Here is a 19,960-nt window from a genome sequence, read left to right as displayed (position 1 = left end):
TCCTTGTTTTAGAGATAAGAGACCTGGAGCCCAGAGAGGTTCTGTAGCTTGCCCAAGATCACACAGCAAGCAAGTGGCTCTGTGGGATTTAAACCTAAGTAGTCTGTTCTAATGCTTGTGCTGTTAGTACTTTGCTGCTTCACCGGTATGAGTATGGTTCCAATTCCTGCCCTCTTTGAGAAACCGATTTTGAGTCAATGGCAGGTGCAGTTTGGCGGGAATCACAGAATAAACAGGAGAAAGACAAAGCCGATGTCCCTAGGCAGATGCCCATAGCAGCCCAGACGGTGCAATGGTTGGGAATGTTGCAACCCCAAGTCCGATATTCCTTCTCAACTGTAAGCGACAGTGGGATTTTACATAGGGCAAGAAATAGTCCTGTAAGTATCATTTATACCAGGCTTTGTGTGAACACCAGCGTATCTGTAGAGCAGAGGGAAGAAACAGGTGGTCATGGGGTAACGGTGACCGACAATTGGAGACTTAGTGCAGAATAAAATGCCAAGGAAAGAAGCTTTGTGGGCTCTTCAGTGAAGGACAGAGAGAGAAGACTCATACTGTTTTCTTTCTCCTTTTCCTGCAGGGCTCTCTCCGGAAGGCATGGTGAGTTGCATAAGATTATCCTCTGGTGCTGGTGGCTGCCACAGGGGTCTAGTTAATTCCGCAGCAGCTGGGAAGAACAGGCACTCGGCCTGCTTCCTGCATGTGTGTCTGCACCAGCCTGGTGACAGGGCGGCTTAGTAGGGAGGGTTGGCTTACTGGTGGGAAGAGGAAAACGAGCCACAGCGGCACAGTCCTCTCATCAGTAACCAGACCACTGGCATTGCCGGGCTCGGGATGGGCCCTGGACATCGGCGGGACAGTCGTGCTCTAAGTGTGTTGTGGAAGTAAAGAGGTGGACGTACACACTCGGGACAGTCCACTCTCCCCCTCAGTCTGGCCCTTCTAGAAGCCCTCTTATCCCTCTTTCCTCATCACACGTCATACTGCTCCAGTTTCCCAGAACTTTGCGTTTGTTTATACAGTCTGTGAATGTTCGAGACCTCAGTCACCCCTCTGGCAGTCCCAGATTTACTCATCGGTGCAAGAGCAGGAAAAGGCAGGCCCCAGGACCACCAAGCTTCCCAGGCCCACGTCCCTCCTGGACATTCTTCTCATTCCCTGCCTCCGATCCTATCCACTATTTCACCTCTGAGTTCAAAGAGCCTGGGGGCTACAGCAAGGAAAACAGGGGGCAGGGGGCACAGCCTTGCTACTTTCAGCGATCCCATATTTACTATGGATAATGTTTGAAATATGCTAATAAACTCAGATCAGCAGACGCTTCAAAGTTTACAGAACGCATGCACATACATTCTTGTCTTTCATCCTCATAACACTCCTAGGGGAGGTTTTGTTTTCAGATGGCATTTGACAGAAGAAGAAACTGAGACGCAAGGGTTGAAGTGACTAGATCACTCAAGAGCAAGAGCACACATTCTATCCCAGAGCTCCCAGGCTCCCAATCCCATCATCCGTGCACTCTACCACGAGGTTTGCCGTGGCTATCCTGGTTTTGAAAATTAGGGGGTGAGGTGATTTGACGTTTGGAAAACATTCCGCCTCCAAAAAGCTTCAGAAACACTTTAGACCCGTGACTAAATCATGATGTAATGGATATAAATAGTGAAGAGAAAGGACCAGTCACCAAGTCAAACTGTCCAACAGAGCCCCCCAACCCCAGCCCAAAAGAGGGTTAATGTAGGAAGTGGACAGAGAGAGAGAGAGAGAGAGAGAGAGAGAGAAACAGAGAAAGCCCCTAAGCTAAGAATCAATCCAGAATCTCTGCCCCAAGCCCTGCTTCCCGAGTTCCAGCATTGTTTCACGCACTGAAGAATTCCTGCCTGTAGCTGACGGTATGGCCACCTTGGCTGGGCCCTGGGTGGGGGGGCTTCCCTACCAGGAAGCTGGTCTTTGCTCCACTTTACCTTTTCCTGTTTCTCCAGAACGTGATGCCTTTGACACCTTGTTCGACCACGCACCAGACAAACTCAATGTAGTGAAAAAGGTGAGCAAGAGGTGCCTGGGAGGGAGGGGAGCGAGATGCAGCCAAACATTAAGAACCCATGCCGGTAGCTTGCACGCTTCCTGAAACTGGCGTCCTCACCAGCTCTCTGCAAACTCGGGGCTTTCCCACTCTGAGTAAGTGAGGTACACTTTACATTCTCGTTCCCACTGGACACCTTATCCACCCCCTCCTCCTATCAGGAGGACAGTGTCTCCTGGGGCTTCTGAGACTATGAGCACCCTGCCTTCCCATCCACACTGAACCCTTGGCCAATCAGGCCTCCTCCCTCACTCCTCCCCAGGGCACATGCACCTGCCCCTGGGAAGGTCTGGAAGGAGGGACCCAGGGAGGTCATTTCTTCTCTGCCCCCCCTCCCAAGCCTGGACTAGGACACTGCACCTATCATTCTGCCCTCTTGGGACTTCCTGCCCCTTTCACAGCCCTGAAACTGGCTATTCAAGTCACATAGTACATGGGATCACAAACCCTGGGGCTGTCCTTTCCTGGGAACTCAAGGAGCTTTGCAGAAGAGCCTCATAGGCTGCTCCTTCTCAGCTCAGCAGTGATCCCTGCTAGCACCCTCAGCTGGACCTCGTCCTGTGTTATCACACTGGTCCTTGTCCTCACAGTAGAGTCACAGAGGTGGCCTTCAGGGTCTGACACTGGCAGGAGTCTCCATCTTCATGCCTGGCGTGTGGTTCTCTTTTAGACACTCATCACTTTTGTGAACAAGCACCTGAATAAACTGAACCTGGAGGTCACAGAACTGGAAACCCAGGTGGGTGACAGCCCTGAGTGCAGCCACTGTTCCAAGTACCTCACCCCCGCACAGCCAGGATGGCTTTCCATACTGATCCATACTGATCCTGAAGCTCTCCCAGGAGGGAGGGGCATTCTGTTCTGCTCAGAGGGGTGAACTGCCTGGAATGCTGATTTTTTTTCTAATTTTTTATTTTGAAAAGTTGCAAGAATATTCTCATGAACATCCATATACTCTTCACCTACATACACCAATTGTTAGCATCTGACCACATTCAGGGTCTATTTCTCTCCCTCCACCCCTAAATACTTCAGCAAACATCTCTAAGAATAAGTATGCTCTTAAATAATCACATTACAATTACCAGATTCAAGCAACTATAACGTCAAGGTGTTAATCTATTTAGGTTGAACCACATAAAATCGTGGATATTTGACTACTTTTGACAACAGCCTCTGAGTCAAAGAAACACAGGTGTTGTAATATTCTCAAGCTGCTTCTAATGGTCCTGTCTCTTTAGTCTCTTTTTAATATGGAGCAAATCCTCAGCTGTTTTTTTTTTTGCATGACATTGACATTTTTGAAGAGTGCAGGTCACTAGGTTCAAAGGCTGTCTCTCAATTTTTTTCCCTCATGATTAGATTCAAGTTATGCATTTACAGTGATGGTTCCAACCCCAGTAACACTGCCCTTCTCAGGCACTTTGTCCATTAGGCCCATTACTGGTGACAGTAACTTTGGTCACTTGGTTAGTCTCCACCAGATTTCTCTACTGTAAAGCTTCCCCCACCCTTATAACTAATCATTATCAGGAGATACTTTAAGACTGTATAACGCACCCTATTTCCCAACCCCCTTTCATCTGCGATAAACTTCATAAGTATGGTTTTCTTTTGAGGACGTGGGCATCTCCTATTATGTTTAAGGCAATTCCCAGGTCTGTCACTGAGCTCTCCCTGACTGTTCGGTGTCTGTACTCTATAAAGTGAGCTTTATCTACTCATTTGGGAGACAGGGTACCCTTTGGAAAAGTGAGGTGCCCTTGAGAGAGCTAGCATGAGTCTGGGATTCCCACTTCAGTTTTCATGGGTAAGGAGTGGTGGGAGAGGGAGCCTCTGCCAGGCATGATTGGGGTCGGTCTGCAGGTTCAACCACCAAGTCATCAGAACCAGTGGTCAGGGATGGGAACGGTCTAGGTCAGTGGCACTCAGAGTTCTGAGTAACCCTGACCCAGGGTCCTCCCGTGAGTAGACAGATTGGATTCTTTTATTCTCAGTCCCTTCCAGCCACCACCAAAAAGAGGCCCAGTTGACTCGTTCCGTGGGAGGGCCTTGATTCTGACACAGATGCTGGGGTCTGCTCTCCTTGACTCCTGGGATGAGTCAGGCTTGGGCTATCCCCACTGGAATTGAAGGCCAGCTGGATGGATGAAGGGAGGAAGCTGCTCCTAAGTCAAGTTCAAGGCCAAGCAGCACACCAATCATAAAGGCTGAGTCACAGGCCCACCAGCCGGGTCACCCAGCAGAGTTCAGACAGTGGGTCCAGCCCACGTTCTAGGCAATTCTGTCTAGTTTTAAGTTCCTTGAGATGATTCCAAGAACTTTGACCTCCTAACTCTTTAGCAACTTGGATTTATGCCCACAAAGATTTGGGAGCCCCCACCCCCTTTAAAACGTTCTCTAATTTCAAGTATGCATCTGACCTCTAGATCTTTGTTCTGGCCATCCTCCACCTCTGGGAATACTAACTCATCCCAAATGTCTCCCAGCCCACAGGCCCCCACCGCCTCCACAAAGCCCACCCCAACTGCCCAGCACACACTCTCCTTGCCCATGCCCCCTGTCAGCAGAAGACCTGCACCTCCCACTTAGCCCAGGAATCTACTGGCCCTCAGACCAGGTTCCCAACTGCCCTTGATGGAAGGGACCAGGCTCTAAGCCTCTTGCTGTGGCCCTCAGCACACAGTTGTTCTTTGTCAACAAGAGCCAGGGAGTTGTATCCTGATTGCTTTGCTGTCTTCCCAGATAGTAATAGCAATAGTTAAAATTTAGTAAGTGTTGCCTAAATGCCAGACGGTGTTCTAGGCACTCTGCACATATTAATTGGTCTATCATCCCGATAACCCTATAGAGTAGGTACTATACTATCATCATCCCCACTTCAGAGATGAGAAAAATGAGGCACAGAGAAGTTACATAACTTTCTCAAGTCACCCAGCTGGAAAGTAGGACAGCTGGAGGCCTAGCTCCAGAGCCCACATTCGCACCAGCTGCACCATGCTGTCTCTCAAACAGTAATAAAGTAAGAGGTGAGACAGGAGACTGCCCAGGCCTACAGAACACTAGACTTCTTTCTCTGTCACTGGGCCATAGGCCTTGGACCCCCTTGCCGGCCTCCCTCTGCCCCACCTTAGCTACTCCTGCTCACCCCTCAGCTCTCCATTCGGGCAGAGCCACTTCCCAAAGCCTTCTCTGTCGTCTTCAGTGGGGTGAGGAACCTCTGTCATGGTCACACAGGCCAACGTGCTTCCCTCCATCAGAGTAGCTGCTGCCTTTCCTCCACATCCGTCTCCCCACCCAACTGGAGCTCCTCAAGGGCAGGGGCCATGCCTCACCTGTCTCTCTGGTCCCCATGCCACATCAGGGCTGGGTACATGGTCAGTGCTCAGTACATGCTGGATCAGCTGAAACCAGGACCGTGGGTGGTGGCTCCCGTGGGGGACAAGCCGGACGTGGGGTGGGCCTGCTGCAAAGCGGACCTTCCTGCCTCAGGCCACCGCCCCTCACCCCCGGCCAGCAGCCTGCCTGGGGATGTCAAGGCTTTTGGGGCACTGACATGGCGACTGACGAGCCCCCTGGATAGGGCTTGCCTGGGGGTCTCTGGGACCCAGTGCCTTCACCTGACCTACTCCCTCCAGTTTGCAGATGGGGTGTACCTGGTGCTGCTCATGGGGCTCCTGGAGGGCTACTTCGTGCCCCTGCACAGCTTCTTCCTGACCCCGGACAGCTTTGAACAGAAGGTAAGGGGAGGGGACATCAAGGGAGGCCCCCAGGCCGCGTGTCCCATCAACTCACCCGCCCACACCTCTGCTAGGGCCATGCAGGGAAAAGGTAAGGGCTCCCCAGCTGCCCCGAGTCTTCGGCAGTGGGATGTGGGGCCTGTTCTGATGAACAGTTCAGCTGGGAAGGAGCCACCTGCAGACCCCTGAGCATCGTGAACAGCTCTCCCTTCCCTTTGCCGTCTGGCCCTGGCCCCCTAGCCATACGCTTCCGGCCAGGTACACAGGCCAGCCTCATCTCTCCCCAGACATGACAAGGAAGGTGGCCGCAAGGCTGGCCAGACCTGAGGCTCACCCCCAGCCTACTTCCGATGCCTCTCACGGGCTGCCCCAGCCTGCCTGCTAGACAAAGGACATCCGGTCCAAAGCAGAAACCGCTCTCTGCCTCTTGACCATGTCTTGCCATCTGATCCTTTCAACTGTGCACACTCATATCCCTAAGTTTAAAGTCCTGGCAGTTGACACGGGAACACAGTAGGCCAGGAAGAAGATCTTGAACTTCTCCGGGAACGTTTCACCAACGGCCAGCTGGGTCCGGCCAGGCTGCCCATCCTGGTAGCTTTGTTTCTCCTTCACATTAGGGCCCCGTTTTTACTCGGCCTCTGCCCCTCTGGCTGTAGTGCTGGCTCCTTCGCTTCCCGGGGTCAGGGGCCGGGAGCCCCAAGCGTCCAGGAGTCTGGGCACAATGACACTGGCACCACATTTCTCTTCCCAGGTCTTGAACGTCTCGTTTGCCTTTGAGCTCATGCAAGACGGGGGACTGGAAAAGCCAAAGCCACGGCCAGAAGGTACTTGGCTCTTTCCTGGGTCTGTGACAGGACTGAGAGACCCTGTCCCTGCACATGGGTGTTCAGGGCACAGGGCAAGCCTCATGTTTGACATCAGGGCAAGGGTTTCTTCTCTGAAATCTTCTTTGCGTCAGGGAAGGTGGGACAGGGCGAAGCTGCTCGGTCCTAGAGATCCTTTGTGAACTGCAAGTGAAGATCCCACTCATGGGATCGCAGAGGAAGGCCTGAGCAGAGGGGCCACAGGAACTGCCCTGTGCCCAGTTTCCAGATCTTTCTGTCACTGGACAGGGTGCTGACCTGTCACATAGCTGTATCCCGGCCAGGCAGGGGGAGATGCAGGAGTCCTCGCCGGCAGCTCTGCTCGGAGCATAATTGCCTCTCCTGTTCTTTGCTCACTCCAACTCCGCCCAAAGAGGAGGCCTGATTTGCTGGGTTCGGATTGCAAATATAAGACTGAATAAAAATGCACAAGGAACAGACTGCTCAAGCAGCGCTCCCATGCTCACACTTGGAGCTGTGTGCATTTGTGAGCCTTGTCTCTCCTGGGAGTCTTCTTGGTACGGACGATTATTGACTTACTGACTGAAATATTCCATTTTATCAGCACTGGTGAGTCAACACTGTGTTGCAGATAATATTCTGTTTTCCAGCCGTGGGCCCTTTTGCTTGCACTTTCCTAGTTGTTTAAAGGAAGTGGACAAGTAGGGGTGGGGTGTGTTCCCTCCCCATTGCTGAGCCTCCCACACCTCCACATCGAGGGGGGCATGTGCTGTCTAGGGGCGCACGGCCCCATCAATGGTGATATGCCAAGAGGGGTGGGCTGTTCCTGACCTCAAGGCACTTGCCACCCTCAGGGGAGAGAAAAGATGCCCCCAGTAACCACAACAGAATGACAGTGGTATCAACTGCCATTGAAAGAGGTAGCGCTAAGAGAGCGAGAGAATGGAGGGGCCATCACTTCGGTCCGGGCAGAGGACAGTTTGATGGAGATGGCGGCCCTGGGGCTAAACCAGGAAGGTCAGGCAGGGCTTTTGTATTTGGCCATTGGGAGGGAGGAGCCAGCACCCCAGACAGGAGGACAGGGTGAGCACAAGTCCCGCCTGGGAAAGGGGAAGGGGCTCTGCTTGTGAGACGGCAGAGGGTGTGGCTAAGCTGCTGATGGCCCTGGATCCAGTCCCCACCCTACCAGCTGTGTGGCCTCCAGCAACTTACCCACCATCTCTGAGCCTACTTTTCATGTCTATAAGAATGGAACTCCGAGAGACATGCACATGACAGGATTCAGTGTGATGGTGTTTGGTGCACAGCGCCTGGCACCTGATAAGGAATGTAAGCAGTTACCTATTTGGCTGGAATATTAAGAGTATGAATTGAATAGTGCTTGGTGAGGATGAAGCGAGCTGGTTTAGGTCCTAGACAGACTTGATACCAAGGCAGAAAGTTTGGACTTTATTCTCTAGGCAGTAGGAGACATGGAAGCTTCTTCTTCTTCTTCTTTTTTTTTTTTTTTTAAGGTTTTGTTTGTTTATTTGAGAGATCGAGAGAGAGAGAGAGGGAGCGAGCGAGCGAGCACGAGCGGGGTGGGGAGTGGCAGAAGGAGAGGGAGAAGAAGGTTCCCCGCTGAGCAGGGAGCCTGACTCGGGGCTCGATCCCAGGGCCCTGAGATCATGACCTGAGCCGAAGGCAGACACTTAACCAACTGAGCCACCCAGGCACCCGACATGGAAGGTTCTTAAGCAGGCAAGTGACGTGATCAGAGCTCTGTTCCAGAGAGATCCTTTGGAAGGCAGTGTGAAGAACAGATATTTAGCTCTGGGGCACTGGCAGCAACATTGGGGAACCCGGGAAGAAAAGCAAGCTTGGTAGGGGACATAAGGATGTCAGCTTTAGGAAGCCGAGCTCTTGACCAAGCAGAACTGGAGTTTGGGGAAAAGATCAAGGCTGCGGTTATGTAATTGGAAATCTTCCACTTAGTGGAAGACCAACAACAGGAAAGCATGCAGAGAGAAGAAAAAGGTTAAGGACAGTATCTTGTGGGAATGCTTTTACTTGAAGCTGGAGGGGAAAGCAGGAAAACCAGAGGGGAGAGATGGATCGTGAAGAGACGGGCTGGGTCCCCATGTCATGTCTCGTCACAGACCTCGCTAACTTGGCTCTAGCCAACAAAAGGCAATCCCTTATTCTCACTTACTGTCACCTGTTCTAAGCATCTGGTCACTACCGAGGGCCTCTAGCAAGGTTGGCGTCCTTCTAGGGGCCCTCTGGGGCCAAGGTCACTCTGGCCATCCTGATGCCATCAGGAATGGACTTGGAGCCCCGTGGCCAGATGACGAACACCCCGCTTCAGAGTAAGAGAGACAGCAGGAGAGTTCTGGCCAGCGTTTCTGTTTCCACGTTCTTGAGCCGCTTAATATGAAACTTCCTGGTCACGGACCAGAAGTATTACTCCCCCCATATATCCACTGTCAAACGTTTATTTCCCTCAGAACAGACCGTTCTCCCAGGATCAATTAACCTATAGGGATATTTCAGGATTCAGAGGACATTTCTTGTACAATTACTGACTGAACTGCTTAATATGAAACTTCCTGACCCATGGCAATGGAAAAACACATCTGTTTTATTTGTTGTTACACTGGGCATCACCCCATGCTGAAAATTTCCAGTGCGTAAAGGAGAACTGAACCGGCCTGTTGTGAAACTGTACTTAGTAAGAGGTATATACCCCAGCAGCCCCTCTGGCTTCTGCACCTCTACCTGGAAAGTGAGATTCGGTAGTAAATGCTGCAGACTTTACAAAAGATGCCAATGTGGGTAATTCTTTGAGGGTGTCTCAAAATCAGATTGGCTGTGGTGGAGGCATTTTTCATGGCAAAGGATTTTAAGCTCAGGAAAGTGCACTCTCTGCCATGCTGTTTGACATTCAAAGTTCCATCGTACCTTGAAATCTCCTGGGAGCTGGGTGTGCATCCCAGATGACTTGGCTGCCCAGGCTTCATCAACTTTTAGTAGCCCAAGTGTTAGCACCATGTTCACGGCCAATGAAGCAGTTGAAATCCTGGCATAAAGCTGGTGGCTTTTTATTTAGGACATCACCCCGCCTGTCTTCCAGTGCACACGCCTACCCCATTATTATTCAAGTAGACTCCTCGCTGAATATGGTTAAGACTCCGGCATTATAGCCAAGTGCAGACTCAGGAGAAATCTAGTACTCGCCAGGAATGGAGCCTGTCTATCAGCCAGCAGGCTGATGGAATATCTACAATTTAAAAAGTTGAAAAGTTGGGGCCAGATTTTAAGCAATGCTAAAAATTCCAGGCAGGTAATAGGAGCTGAGGTCCAAGTGATCAGTTCATTTGGGGAAGGCCTTGGCTAGCGGCTGGAAATAGCGAAAATAGTTCCATTTCTTGCCCCCATTCACTGAGGAGAATAGTGTGCAGACCAGACAGTGGCAAAACTGATGATATCAAGTGTTAGCAATGATATGGAGCAACAGAAACTGCTGGTGTTAATATAAATATAACCATTTTTGAAGAGTAGTTTGTCTTTACGTAATACAGTCGAGGATTTGCACTACCTTCTATGGTAGGCAGAAGGATGGCCCCAAAATGCTCCCATCCTCATCCCCAGAACCTGATAATATGTGACCTTACATGGCAAAAGGGACTTTGCAAATGTGATTAAGTTGAGGATCTTAGAGCATCTGGAGGGTTCCGGCATAATCACAAGGGAAGCACAAGACCCAGTGTCGGCGTGATTCAGAATAAGAAAGACTCAAACAGCCATCACTGGCTTTGCGGATAGAAGGGATTACAAGCCAAAGAATGCAGGCTTCTAGAAGCTAGCCCTTAGCAGCTAGAAAAGGCAAGAAAACTGATGCTCCCTGGAGTCTCCAGAAGAGATTGCAGTCCTGCGGATGCCTTGATTTTATCCCAGGGCAGCCCACTTTGGACTGTGACCTTTAGAACTCTAAGATAACAAATTTGGGTTGTGTTAAGCCACCAAACCCATGATAATTTGTTAACAGCAGCAGGAAACTAATACACCATCTGATGCAGTAACCTCGCTTATAGGTTACGTGTCCATACACCAGGAAACTAGCCCAATACTAGCCACGGCAGCCGAGCCTGGACTGCACATCCTATCAGACTAGATGCGTTGGAGTATCATCAGACCATGGATTAATACCCAACAATGACAAAAAATGAACTGAGAAGTCAGGGAAAGGACTTCTAGGTACTGCAGCATGAAGAAGTCAGTGATTCTTTTCCGCAAATAAAGCAAGTATAAAACTGGACACGAGGATCCAACACGACCACTTCAAGGCACTGAAGATGGACCATAAATTGACGACAAATGGAGAAGCACTTATTCCTGAAGAACTAGAAAATTAGAGCTGGATAATTATAGTTCTATCTCAATAAGACAAATGACACCTCAAAGTTGTTTACAAAAGTGAACAGCTCACACAACATAGATGAATCCTATAAACATAATTTGGAGTAAGAAAATCACAAAAGAATACACGTAGCACGATCGCACTGATATAAAGCATGAAAACAGGCAAAACTAAAATCTGCTCTTTAAAGGTACATATGTTGGGGCGCCTGGGTGGCTCAGTCGGTTAAGTGTCTGCCTTTGGCTCAGGTCATGATCCCGGGGTCCTGGGATGGAGTCCCACATCGGGCTCCTTGCTCAGTGGGGAGCCTGCTTCTCCCTCTGCCTACTGCTCCCCGTGCTTGTGCTCTCTCTCTCCCCCTTCTCCGTCAAATAAAATCTTTTCAAAATATAATAAAATAGAAAGTCCAGATAGTGGTTATCTTTGCTGGGTGCAAGAGGTTTGTGAACGGAATGTGGAGAGGGAGGGGGCATTTCAAGGGTACTCACAACGTTCTGCTTCTCTCTTGGGTGCTGGTTACCTCGGGGTTCTCTTTCAAGCATTGAAAACTGCCAATATATGTTCCATGAACTTTTCTGGATGTTTATCACCTTTCAGTTGTTTTTTTTTTTTTTTTAACACGTACAGAAAATAGCAAGATTCCCCAGATAGGGTAGCAGGCCAACACCAATATGACCCATCTCCAGAGGATGGGTCCTAGCCCAAGTGGGGAACAGGGAGAAGCAAGGTAAGCCAGACAGAGACCCAGGATCAGCTAGCTCCATCGGGAGGGGGCCAGACCCACCCCGAGGAGCTGGCCTGCGACTGCCCAACTTAATCCAGCCCCCACCACCTGGTGGCACTGAGCTGCCCGCTGTCTTCCCACCTTGCTCAAGGGATCTGGGGACCCAGCAGGGAAGCGTCAGAGAAAGGGGCTCAGTGACTGCCCCAGACTGGGAGGAGGTCCATGGAGGGCATGGCCATCCAGGGCCCTGTCCCTCTGGGTAAAGACTGAGTTTCCACTGTGAAGACTTCCCGTCCCCTTCCTTTGACTTCTGCATCAGTTCGAGAGCCATGAACTCATTTGGGATGGTCATCTAATGAACAGGAAGAGGCACTCATACCACCAGGCAAGAGGAGCAAACATGGAACCTTTTCCCCTTGGCCGGAGGCTCTTTTCTCCCTGGAGTAGCCTGGCGTCCGATTGGTCTCTCCCCTGCTCACAGCGAGCTAGCCAGACTCTGCTCTGGTAGTTTCTAAATAGGAGCCCCAGCATCCAGACTGCTGCCAGAGAGGGGCCCTGGGCCAGCACGCAGAGGCCATCAGAGCAGGACTGAGTTACTAATCACATAGTTTAGTAGGCCAGGGCTTTCAAGAGGCTCTGTTTATGTAGCATGGAGTCACAGTTCATTCCCAGGAATCCAGAGCCCCTCTTCTGGCTGAGAAAGCCCATCTACTGACCTGCTTGGAACTGTGTGACCGTTGGCTTTCTTGATAAGGTGATGGCCTGTAGGAAGAAGGAAGTCAGGTTTCCCAGGGCCTAGTCTAGGTGAATGGCACCCCCAGGAGTTGTGCAGTATACACACTGCACAGCTGTACGCAGCAGCTCTGTTAACAGGCAAAGATGGGAAAGGGGAAGGAACGACCATTTAGGGAGCCCTTAATGTGTTCTAGATGTTCTTCGTAAAACCCAATTTTACCAGTGAGAAAACTGATTCAGAGAAGTTAAATGACATAACTGGGTTATGCAGCTATCACGAAGATGGGCTTCAAATCTTAGTGGGCCTTAAAATTAAATGGTCAGTTTGAGACATTCTCCCATCATATTGGACATTTTCCTTCTCCAGAAACCTCACAACTCACCTGTCCTTACAAGGGGAAAACAACTCCTCCTGCCTCCATCCCTATCTGTCCTCCATCAGGCCCCCAAGTTCCTCCTTTGTGCCCAGGCCCACTGCCTCCATTCCGCATCTGCCCATTCTGTGGGTAATACTTTGCCTCTCCCTGCACATGGCTTTGCTCTCTCCCACGCCACCCGTTGGAGCCGTGTCCCCTGGGAACTCTTTCCAGTCTTCCCCTCTTAGGAGCATGTAGCCCTGTTGGCTATCTCCTCTTCCTGGAATTTTCTTCCTTGGCTCGCACGACACTGGGCAATCATTCATTCATCCAGCTATCTACTCATACCTCTTGAGGTCTGTGCATGCCAGGTACTAGGTTAAGTGCTGGAGCAAGCAAGGCTGGCTGTCAGTGATCAAGTCACACGCCGTCCAGGGAAGAGGCAGACTGGATCCAATGAACACGCAAATCACCAATTTACAACTGGAGTGAGTGCCATGAAGGAAGAGCAGGGGGGCTTTGAGATCATAAAGCAGGGTACCGTCACCCAGGCCAGGGGTCCGGAAGGCTTCCCTAAGGAGGTGGGGCTTTGAGCTGAGGTCTGCAGAAAGATGAGGAGTTAATGATCTGGGAAGGGTAATCCAGGCACACAGCGTGTGCAGAGGCCAAGATGATGGAGAAGCGCAGCCATTGGGAAGGAAGGAAAGGAGGTCCGTGTGACCTGTGCAGAGTGGATGAGGGGGAGTGTGGCATGAAGGCAGACTGGAAAGGTAGGCCGGGTTCACATCATGCCTTGCAAATTCATGATTTAGGATTTTGAACCTTAGCTTAAGTGAAATGGGTGTATGGCCATACAAGTCGTGAGCTGTACAACTTCAAGGGGCACCATTTATGTTGTGGTCTATGGTAATGATGCCCTGGAAATGTGAATGACGCACCCTAAGGTTGTGCAGTGTACATCCTGCACAACCATACCCAGAGACTAAATAGTCTAACTACAGTGGGTTGCATGGATTGGAGAGGGCAAGAGGCTCCGAGGAGCCCAGTTAGGAGCCTGTTGCCGTGGTCCCTACCTTCCCCTTCATGCTCACTCCCTTGCTGAGCTCACCTCTGTCCCTCTCTGCTTTCCAACAGTTCCTCCCCTAACTTCTTAACGTTTGACTTGAGTGGAATTTAAGAACTACTCAATAGCAAGCAGTCAGGGAAAAGCAAGAATCAGCCTACAGGGCAAAGGACTCCACCTAGGGAGAATGCCTTGGATGGGCAGGGCAAGGTAGCAGGGTGGAGCCACTGGATAGGGTCTCGACAGAGGCTCAATATGTGCCTGAAAAAATACATATATGTGCCTGAACCGACATGGGAGCAGAAAGGGAAGCTGAGCTCCAGGCTTCCCAAGTAGTCCTGGGAAGGCCATGAGCATATCCATCAGCAGGAGAGCTTGGAGCAGGGTCCGAGCCCAGCTGGGGTGGAACAGGGTTGGTTTCAGCTGGGATGAGGCTGGGCGGGCAAGGGGGTGGGGGGCAGTGGTCAGAGGAATCCTAGGCCCTGGACCCTCAGCTTGTGGCCCAGTCAGTGTCAATCTTTGCAGAGCCTGGGCCCCAGGGCCCGAGCGTGCCTGGCTGTGGCAGCCAACCTGGGGGTCACAACCCAGCCTATCAGAGCCACCGGCCTCCTGCTCTGCCTGATCTCCAAGAGCCCCTGTTCCTGTTGACCAGGGCGTGGCTAGAGTTCCAACATCTTCCCCAATCCCTTCCTTCCCAGTGGCTCTGCAGGAACTTCCCACCTCTGAATCCCAGAGCATTTATTGTTTTCTCTTACAACACTTACTTCATCTGACCTTCTACACAGGTTTTTAAAAATTCTTACTGTGCAAAACATCACATATACAGAAAGGTACATAAGACATAACTTACAGGTCCGTGAAGTACCGTCCTGCCAAGCCATGGTGTAAACACCACGCAGCTCCCAGGTGCTCCTTCCAGCTACAGAATCCTCAGCCTTCTCCCTAAATGTAACCACTGTCCTGACTTTTATAGTCATTGGGCTTTTGCCTTTTGCTTTTCTTTTTCTTTCACTTTTCCTTATTTTTTACCTAAATACGCACTCCTAAGTAGTAGACAGGATTCTTTTCTTATGTTCTCTCCACGGACAGCTCTCCAAGGGAGTGAGTGTGGGAGGACAAGACTAGGGAGGGGGGCCTTGTAGGGCAGAGGAGCTGGCAGAGGGCTCAAGGGGCAACCAGAGAAGGTGACCAGTAAATAGAAGGGAGGGAGGGAGGAAATGGTTGTATAAAAGCTGGGGAACCCATGGCAGAACTCTCCTGAAAACACAAACTCCCAGCCTCAAACCCAGCTGCCTTGCTCCGTCCTCCACCGGAAACAGTCTGTCCCCTGATGCCACCTGTTTACTGAGTACTGTCTGCCAGGTGGGCTTCTGTGCCCCTGGGGCCCTCCCTTCCTCAGGGAGAGGCAGCTCCGTCCTAACTCCCCACCTGGGGCCCCCCTCTATAGCCCCCGCCCCCCCCCCCCCCGCTCCTCCCCACCACTCCTAGCTGGCTCTGGTGGCGGAGGCTGAAGGCAGAGGAGCCCCGGACACAAGTGAGACTCGGGAGACGGGGCAGGGGCCCCCCACCTGGAGATGTCTCCAGAGCAAAGCCTGGAGGCTCCAGGGTCTGCTTTATTTTAGTGAGAGGCGAGACCCCCTGCGCCCAGCACCTCGGCGCCTTGCCGCCCCCTGCTCCGAATTCTTACTGTACACACTGCCCAGCCTTCACCGCCCCCCTGCCTCTGGCTGTCTGGTGGGGGAGGCTTTTCTCTCCCAGCAGCACTGGGAGCTCTTCAGAAGCACCAGATGATGTCCTGGGGGTGAGGGGGCGGGACACTCACCCCAGGGCCATGCTGGACACACGAGGTGGGTGGTAGAAGGAAGGGGGCTGTGTGGCCCCACTGAAGCCACGTGCGTTTTTGTTTTCTATGCAGACATTGTCAACTGTGACCTGAAATCCACACTCCGAGTGTTGTACAACCTCTTCACCAAGTACCGGAACATGGAGTGAGGGGCACACCAGCCCCGTCCCCCACCGCCCTCATCTGCTTGTTCCCGTGTCCAGCTCTTTGCTCTCCCGCCGACCCAGCTCCCACCCAGGGACAGCAGGGCTGGAGTCAGGAAGGAAAGGATCAGTAACTCAGTGGGCTGACTCGCACCTCCCAGGCCCTGGGGACTGACGGGCCATCGCTCCCACCCTGGGGCCAGGTCCAGATTTCCTCAGTGTGATTTGGGAACCAGTTTAGGCACAAGAGACTCCCCCTCAGAAGATTAAAATAAAGGTAATAGGTACCATTTAATGGTCGCAAACTACGTGCCGGGCACCACGCTAAGCGCTCCGACGTACTCATGACTCCCACTGAAGCAGGTAATATAATCCCCTTTTATAGACAACGAAACTGAGGCTCAGTGAGTTGCCAGAGGCTGGCATTTTTCTTCCTTGAACATGTTTGTTAATAACTAGCCCATCACATTACACTCTGCACGCTGTGTAGTTGTGGGGGGTGGGGCGTGCACCTGCGCTCTCAAAGATGGCAGAGCCCCCGCCCCCCGCCCCATCTCACCACTAGGCGGGCTGGGTCAGGGCTTAGTGATTCACACTGACATCGGCTAATCCAATTTAACTCAATTAATTGTGTGTGTGTGTGGCAGGAGTCCTGTCCCTCAACTACTTTGTACAAATGAAAATTACTCTCAATTCCTTCAGATTTGTAATCACCCCATACTCTGGTTTCAGGGTGACATTTGGGAAGAATTCTGTTTAAAATTAATGGAGTGGCACATTCTGCAGCCTTTTTGCTTGATTGCATGTAATGGGAGTGCCCTATATTTTCCTGCAAAATAAGTACTCAATTCATTATCGTTAAGCAAATGTACAATATACTCGGGCACCACGGAGAGCTGGGCGCAGGCCCATGTGAGCAGGGCTTAGGAAGTAGGGCTCTTCAACAGGGACCCTTGAACTTTAAAGAAAGGAACTCCTTTTTGCCTTCTAATTGATCATTTAGACCATTTCTGGCTAAGTCTGCCCACTTGCAATTACCGGCTAATTCAGGCGAGGAAAAATGTAAGTCACTTAGACCCAAGTCGAGCAGTCTCCTTGCGTGGGTTTACTCGCGGGTTTGTGGTTACTTGTATCCCCTCTCCATGAACCCAGCTTTGAAATACAGGGCTCTGCTTGTCCTAGGCTGCTGCGTTCCTCGGGAATAGGAAAGGGGCTGAAGTGGGAGGGACCAGAAGGACAGGAAGCGTGGGGAAGCATTTGCACACTTGACATGCGAGGGGAGTACCCCCAGGCAGAGATGGGGCTTATGGTACTTAACAGTTGCCCTTAATTGCCTAAGGCCTTGGGGTAAATAATAACTCGTTCTGTTATTACAACTTCATTATAGAATTTTCCTAAATTTGCCAGATGGACACCAGCCTAGATACCCACCCGAAGTCTGTGCCCGCTTTGTCACTACTTTCAGATCATTGCCCAAAGCCCACCTCCAGTTAGAGGAATTAATTTTGATCTCTATCACCATCACCGCCCACCCCGCCAAGTTAGGCCTCCCATATTGTCCAAAACATTTCCTTCCAGCTTTGAAACCTTTCCTGCTCTCTGTCTACCTGCTGTAACTCCGAACCCATAAAGTTTAGATAGACCACATATTTCTGTGGATATTTTGCTCTAAGAAATAATTGTTACTCAGCATAATGAGCTTTTAAGATAGAAAGACAATGCACTCTCTTGTGCCAATTTATGTAAAAGAACACAATTCTTTTTACATGATTAACGCAATATTACATTTTTCTCATTAGGAAACACTAAATAGTGTAATATTTCTGTTTGCGCTCATTTAAATTCCTGATAGCAAATCAAGATAAACCATTGCTTTGTCTCTTTGAGCAGTCCGAAAGCGGGATGAAATAAGAGGAATGCATTCATTTAAACATGCTTTGCTGTGCGAATTTTGTCTCCTTTGTTGTCCTTTTTTCTTTACATTCAAGCTGCGAATGTACAAAGTACAAGGGGCCTCATTAAGAGCACCCCTTTTGTATTTTGTGTTTATATGGTAATGGAAACACATCAGAACACTGGGAAGGTTTTAAATAACCAGACGGAGGTCTCTGCCTCAGTCCAGAGGCCTAGGGCCTGGGTCTGTCATCTCCCCTCACCTGGAGATTTTCCTTTAGATTCTAGAATCTCCTGCTTAATACACAGTGGTGTTTTTGGAGGTGGAGAAAGGCATCAGAACAATAAATAAACCAAACTTCACCCTCACCTCTTAAAAAAAAAAAAAGAAAGAAAAAGAAACCAAGAATCAAGTCTCTGTGGGCTTACTGGATTTTTTGTTGTTGTTGTTGTTATTATTGTGCCTTTTCTCTCCTACATTCATTGATATTTTTATTTTTTTTACATTGATATTTTTAATAGTTCATATATAAGTGGTACAAAATTCAAAAAGCATGAATGGGTCCCTAGTAAAAAACCGGTCTGCCTCCCTCCCCTCCCCCAGGGGCCAATAACCCTCCCCAGAGGCAACTATTTGAATCCGTTTTGCATATTCATTTCCAGAGATTCTCAGGCCATATAAAGCATTAACACACATATAAAATCTTTTTTTTTTTACATAAATAGCATATTATACATACTGCCATGCACATTGCTTTTTTCACTTAACGTTATATCGTGGAGATTTACACTGGATATTAAAACTTTTTCAAGTGAGACTATGAATACTTTATAAATCCAAATGCACACCTCTGGTCTGCTTGAGCTAGGAAATGAAAGCCCTCCCCGGGAAGGAGGGAATGCTGCCTAGACAGTGATCTCAAAAGTTGAAACTGTGATCTAGTGGGTAGTAGTTGGGGGTCAGGGGTATGTTACCAGACATATTCTCAGGTGGCCTCTGAATTTTTTTTTTTTTTTTGAAAGGCCTCCTTTAGATTATTATGCTGAATGTGTACAGTTTGATTAAGTTTTCATTTGTACATATAACTATGGCTACTAATTTGTAGTCGACTAAGAAAGGACTAATGGTTACTAAATACTGTGTGTATTGTGCTATAAGCCTAGCAATGCTCCTCTGTTCTATCAGAAAACTCCCATTTCCCGTGTGCAGACCCAGAGTTGACGTGCCCAAAATCTGGGAGAAGACTCTTTATCAGCACTTCATCAGTGTGGCCTTGAGTTGGTTGCGATTTGCAATGGCTACAGTCAGTCCTTTCTAATTATGAATTACTGTCAGCTTAGCTTTATCATTATCAGTTTATTTTGTTGTGGGTTGCTTGGTTAACGCTACATAGCATACTGAAGCTTATTTGCATCAAAAGTCTTCTGGAACTATAATTTTCCAATAACCAGACTCTAAGACATGTATACATTGTGGTCCAAATATGAATTGTCCATACTCCAGTGCTAAAGCAAATGTATACATAATCCACTTCCCCCAAATTATCACTAATTTATTTTTCCACTGGAAAATGAGACTAGATGGAGTCTGCAGGTCAAGCAGTTTTGCCCTAAGTAGGGGCTGATCAAAAATAATTTGAGACCCACTGCATCTACTACAGCTCCACCTCAGGAACCCTACCTACATAAAACATCCTAGCTATTCAAGAGGGATAGGTCCTGAAGCCTACACTCATGCTAATATGGCATGCAATCACCCCCCTCCCCATAAAATTCATTTACGTCTATTGGAAAATTCAAGAGAATACTAAGAACAGGAGAACTGAATTGAAATGAAATGCCATGTAGGAGGTAGACTCTCTCAGCCACTAAGGGACCTGTGTCCACCCACCAGCTTCCCAACACCTGCAGATTCAAGTCTCAACAAAAGACAAGTTCGTATGTGCAGGTTTCTCACTGTTATAACTCCAAAGATCGTATCTGCAAACACCAAGTTATATCTGCAAATACCAAATTTAGACTGTCTTTTCCTCTCTTTTCCCTGAAAAATCTAAGCCCAGGCTAGGTCCAAAATTTGCTCGCGCCCCCTGCTTTACTAGGGTGGTGAGTGCAGACGCGAATACATGCCTGGGCATCCATGAGGGTCTTCAA

The 19,960-nt window shown here is 49.7% G+C and overlaps 1 protein-coding gene across 1 annotated transcript in view; it reads left to right on the top strand.

Moving 5' to 3' along the window:
* Positions 1-17,865, top strand: part of PARVA (parvin alpha) — a 171,822-nt gene extending 153,957 nt beyond the window's left edge. The window contains exons 8-13 of the mRNA XM_032426903.1: positions 584-603; positions 1,986-2,047; positions 2,757-2,825; positions 5,725-5,826; positions 6,581-6,653; positions 15,846-17,865. Coding sequence (XP_032282794.1) covers positions 584-603; positions 1,986-2,047; positions 2,757-2,825; positions 5,725-5,826; positions 6,581-6,653; positions 15,846-15,922 — 403 coding nt within the window. The 3' untranslated portion in view covers positions 15,923-17,865. The remainder of the gene's footprint in view (positions 1-583; positions 604-1,985; positions 2,048-2,756; positions 2,826-5,724; positions 5,827-6,580; positions 6,654-15,845) is intronic.
* The last annotated feature ends 2,095 nt before the right edge of the window (positions 17,866-19,960 follow it).

Source organism: Phoca vitulina, unplaced genomic scaffold (assembly GCF_004348235.1).
Source record: "Phoca vitulina isolate PV1807 unplaced genomic scaffold, GSC_HSeal_1.0 scaffold36, whole genome shotgun sequence".
Taxonomy (NCBI): Eukaryota; Metazoa; Chordata; class Mammalia; order Carnivora; family Phocidae; genus Phoca; species Phoca vitulina.
Note: the sequence above shows the minus strand (reverse complement) of the source record. Positions and strands in the feature narration are given on the sequence as shown.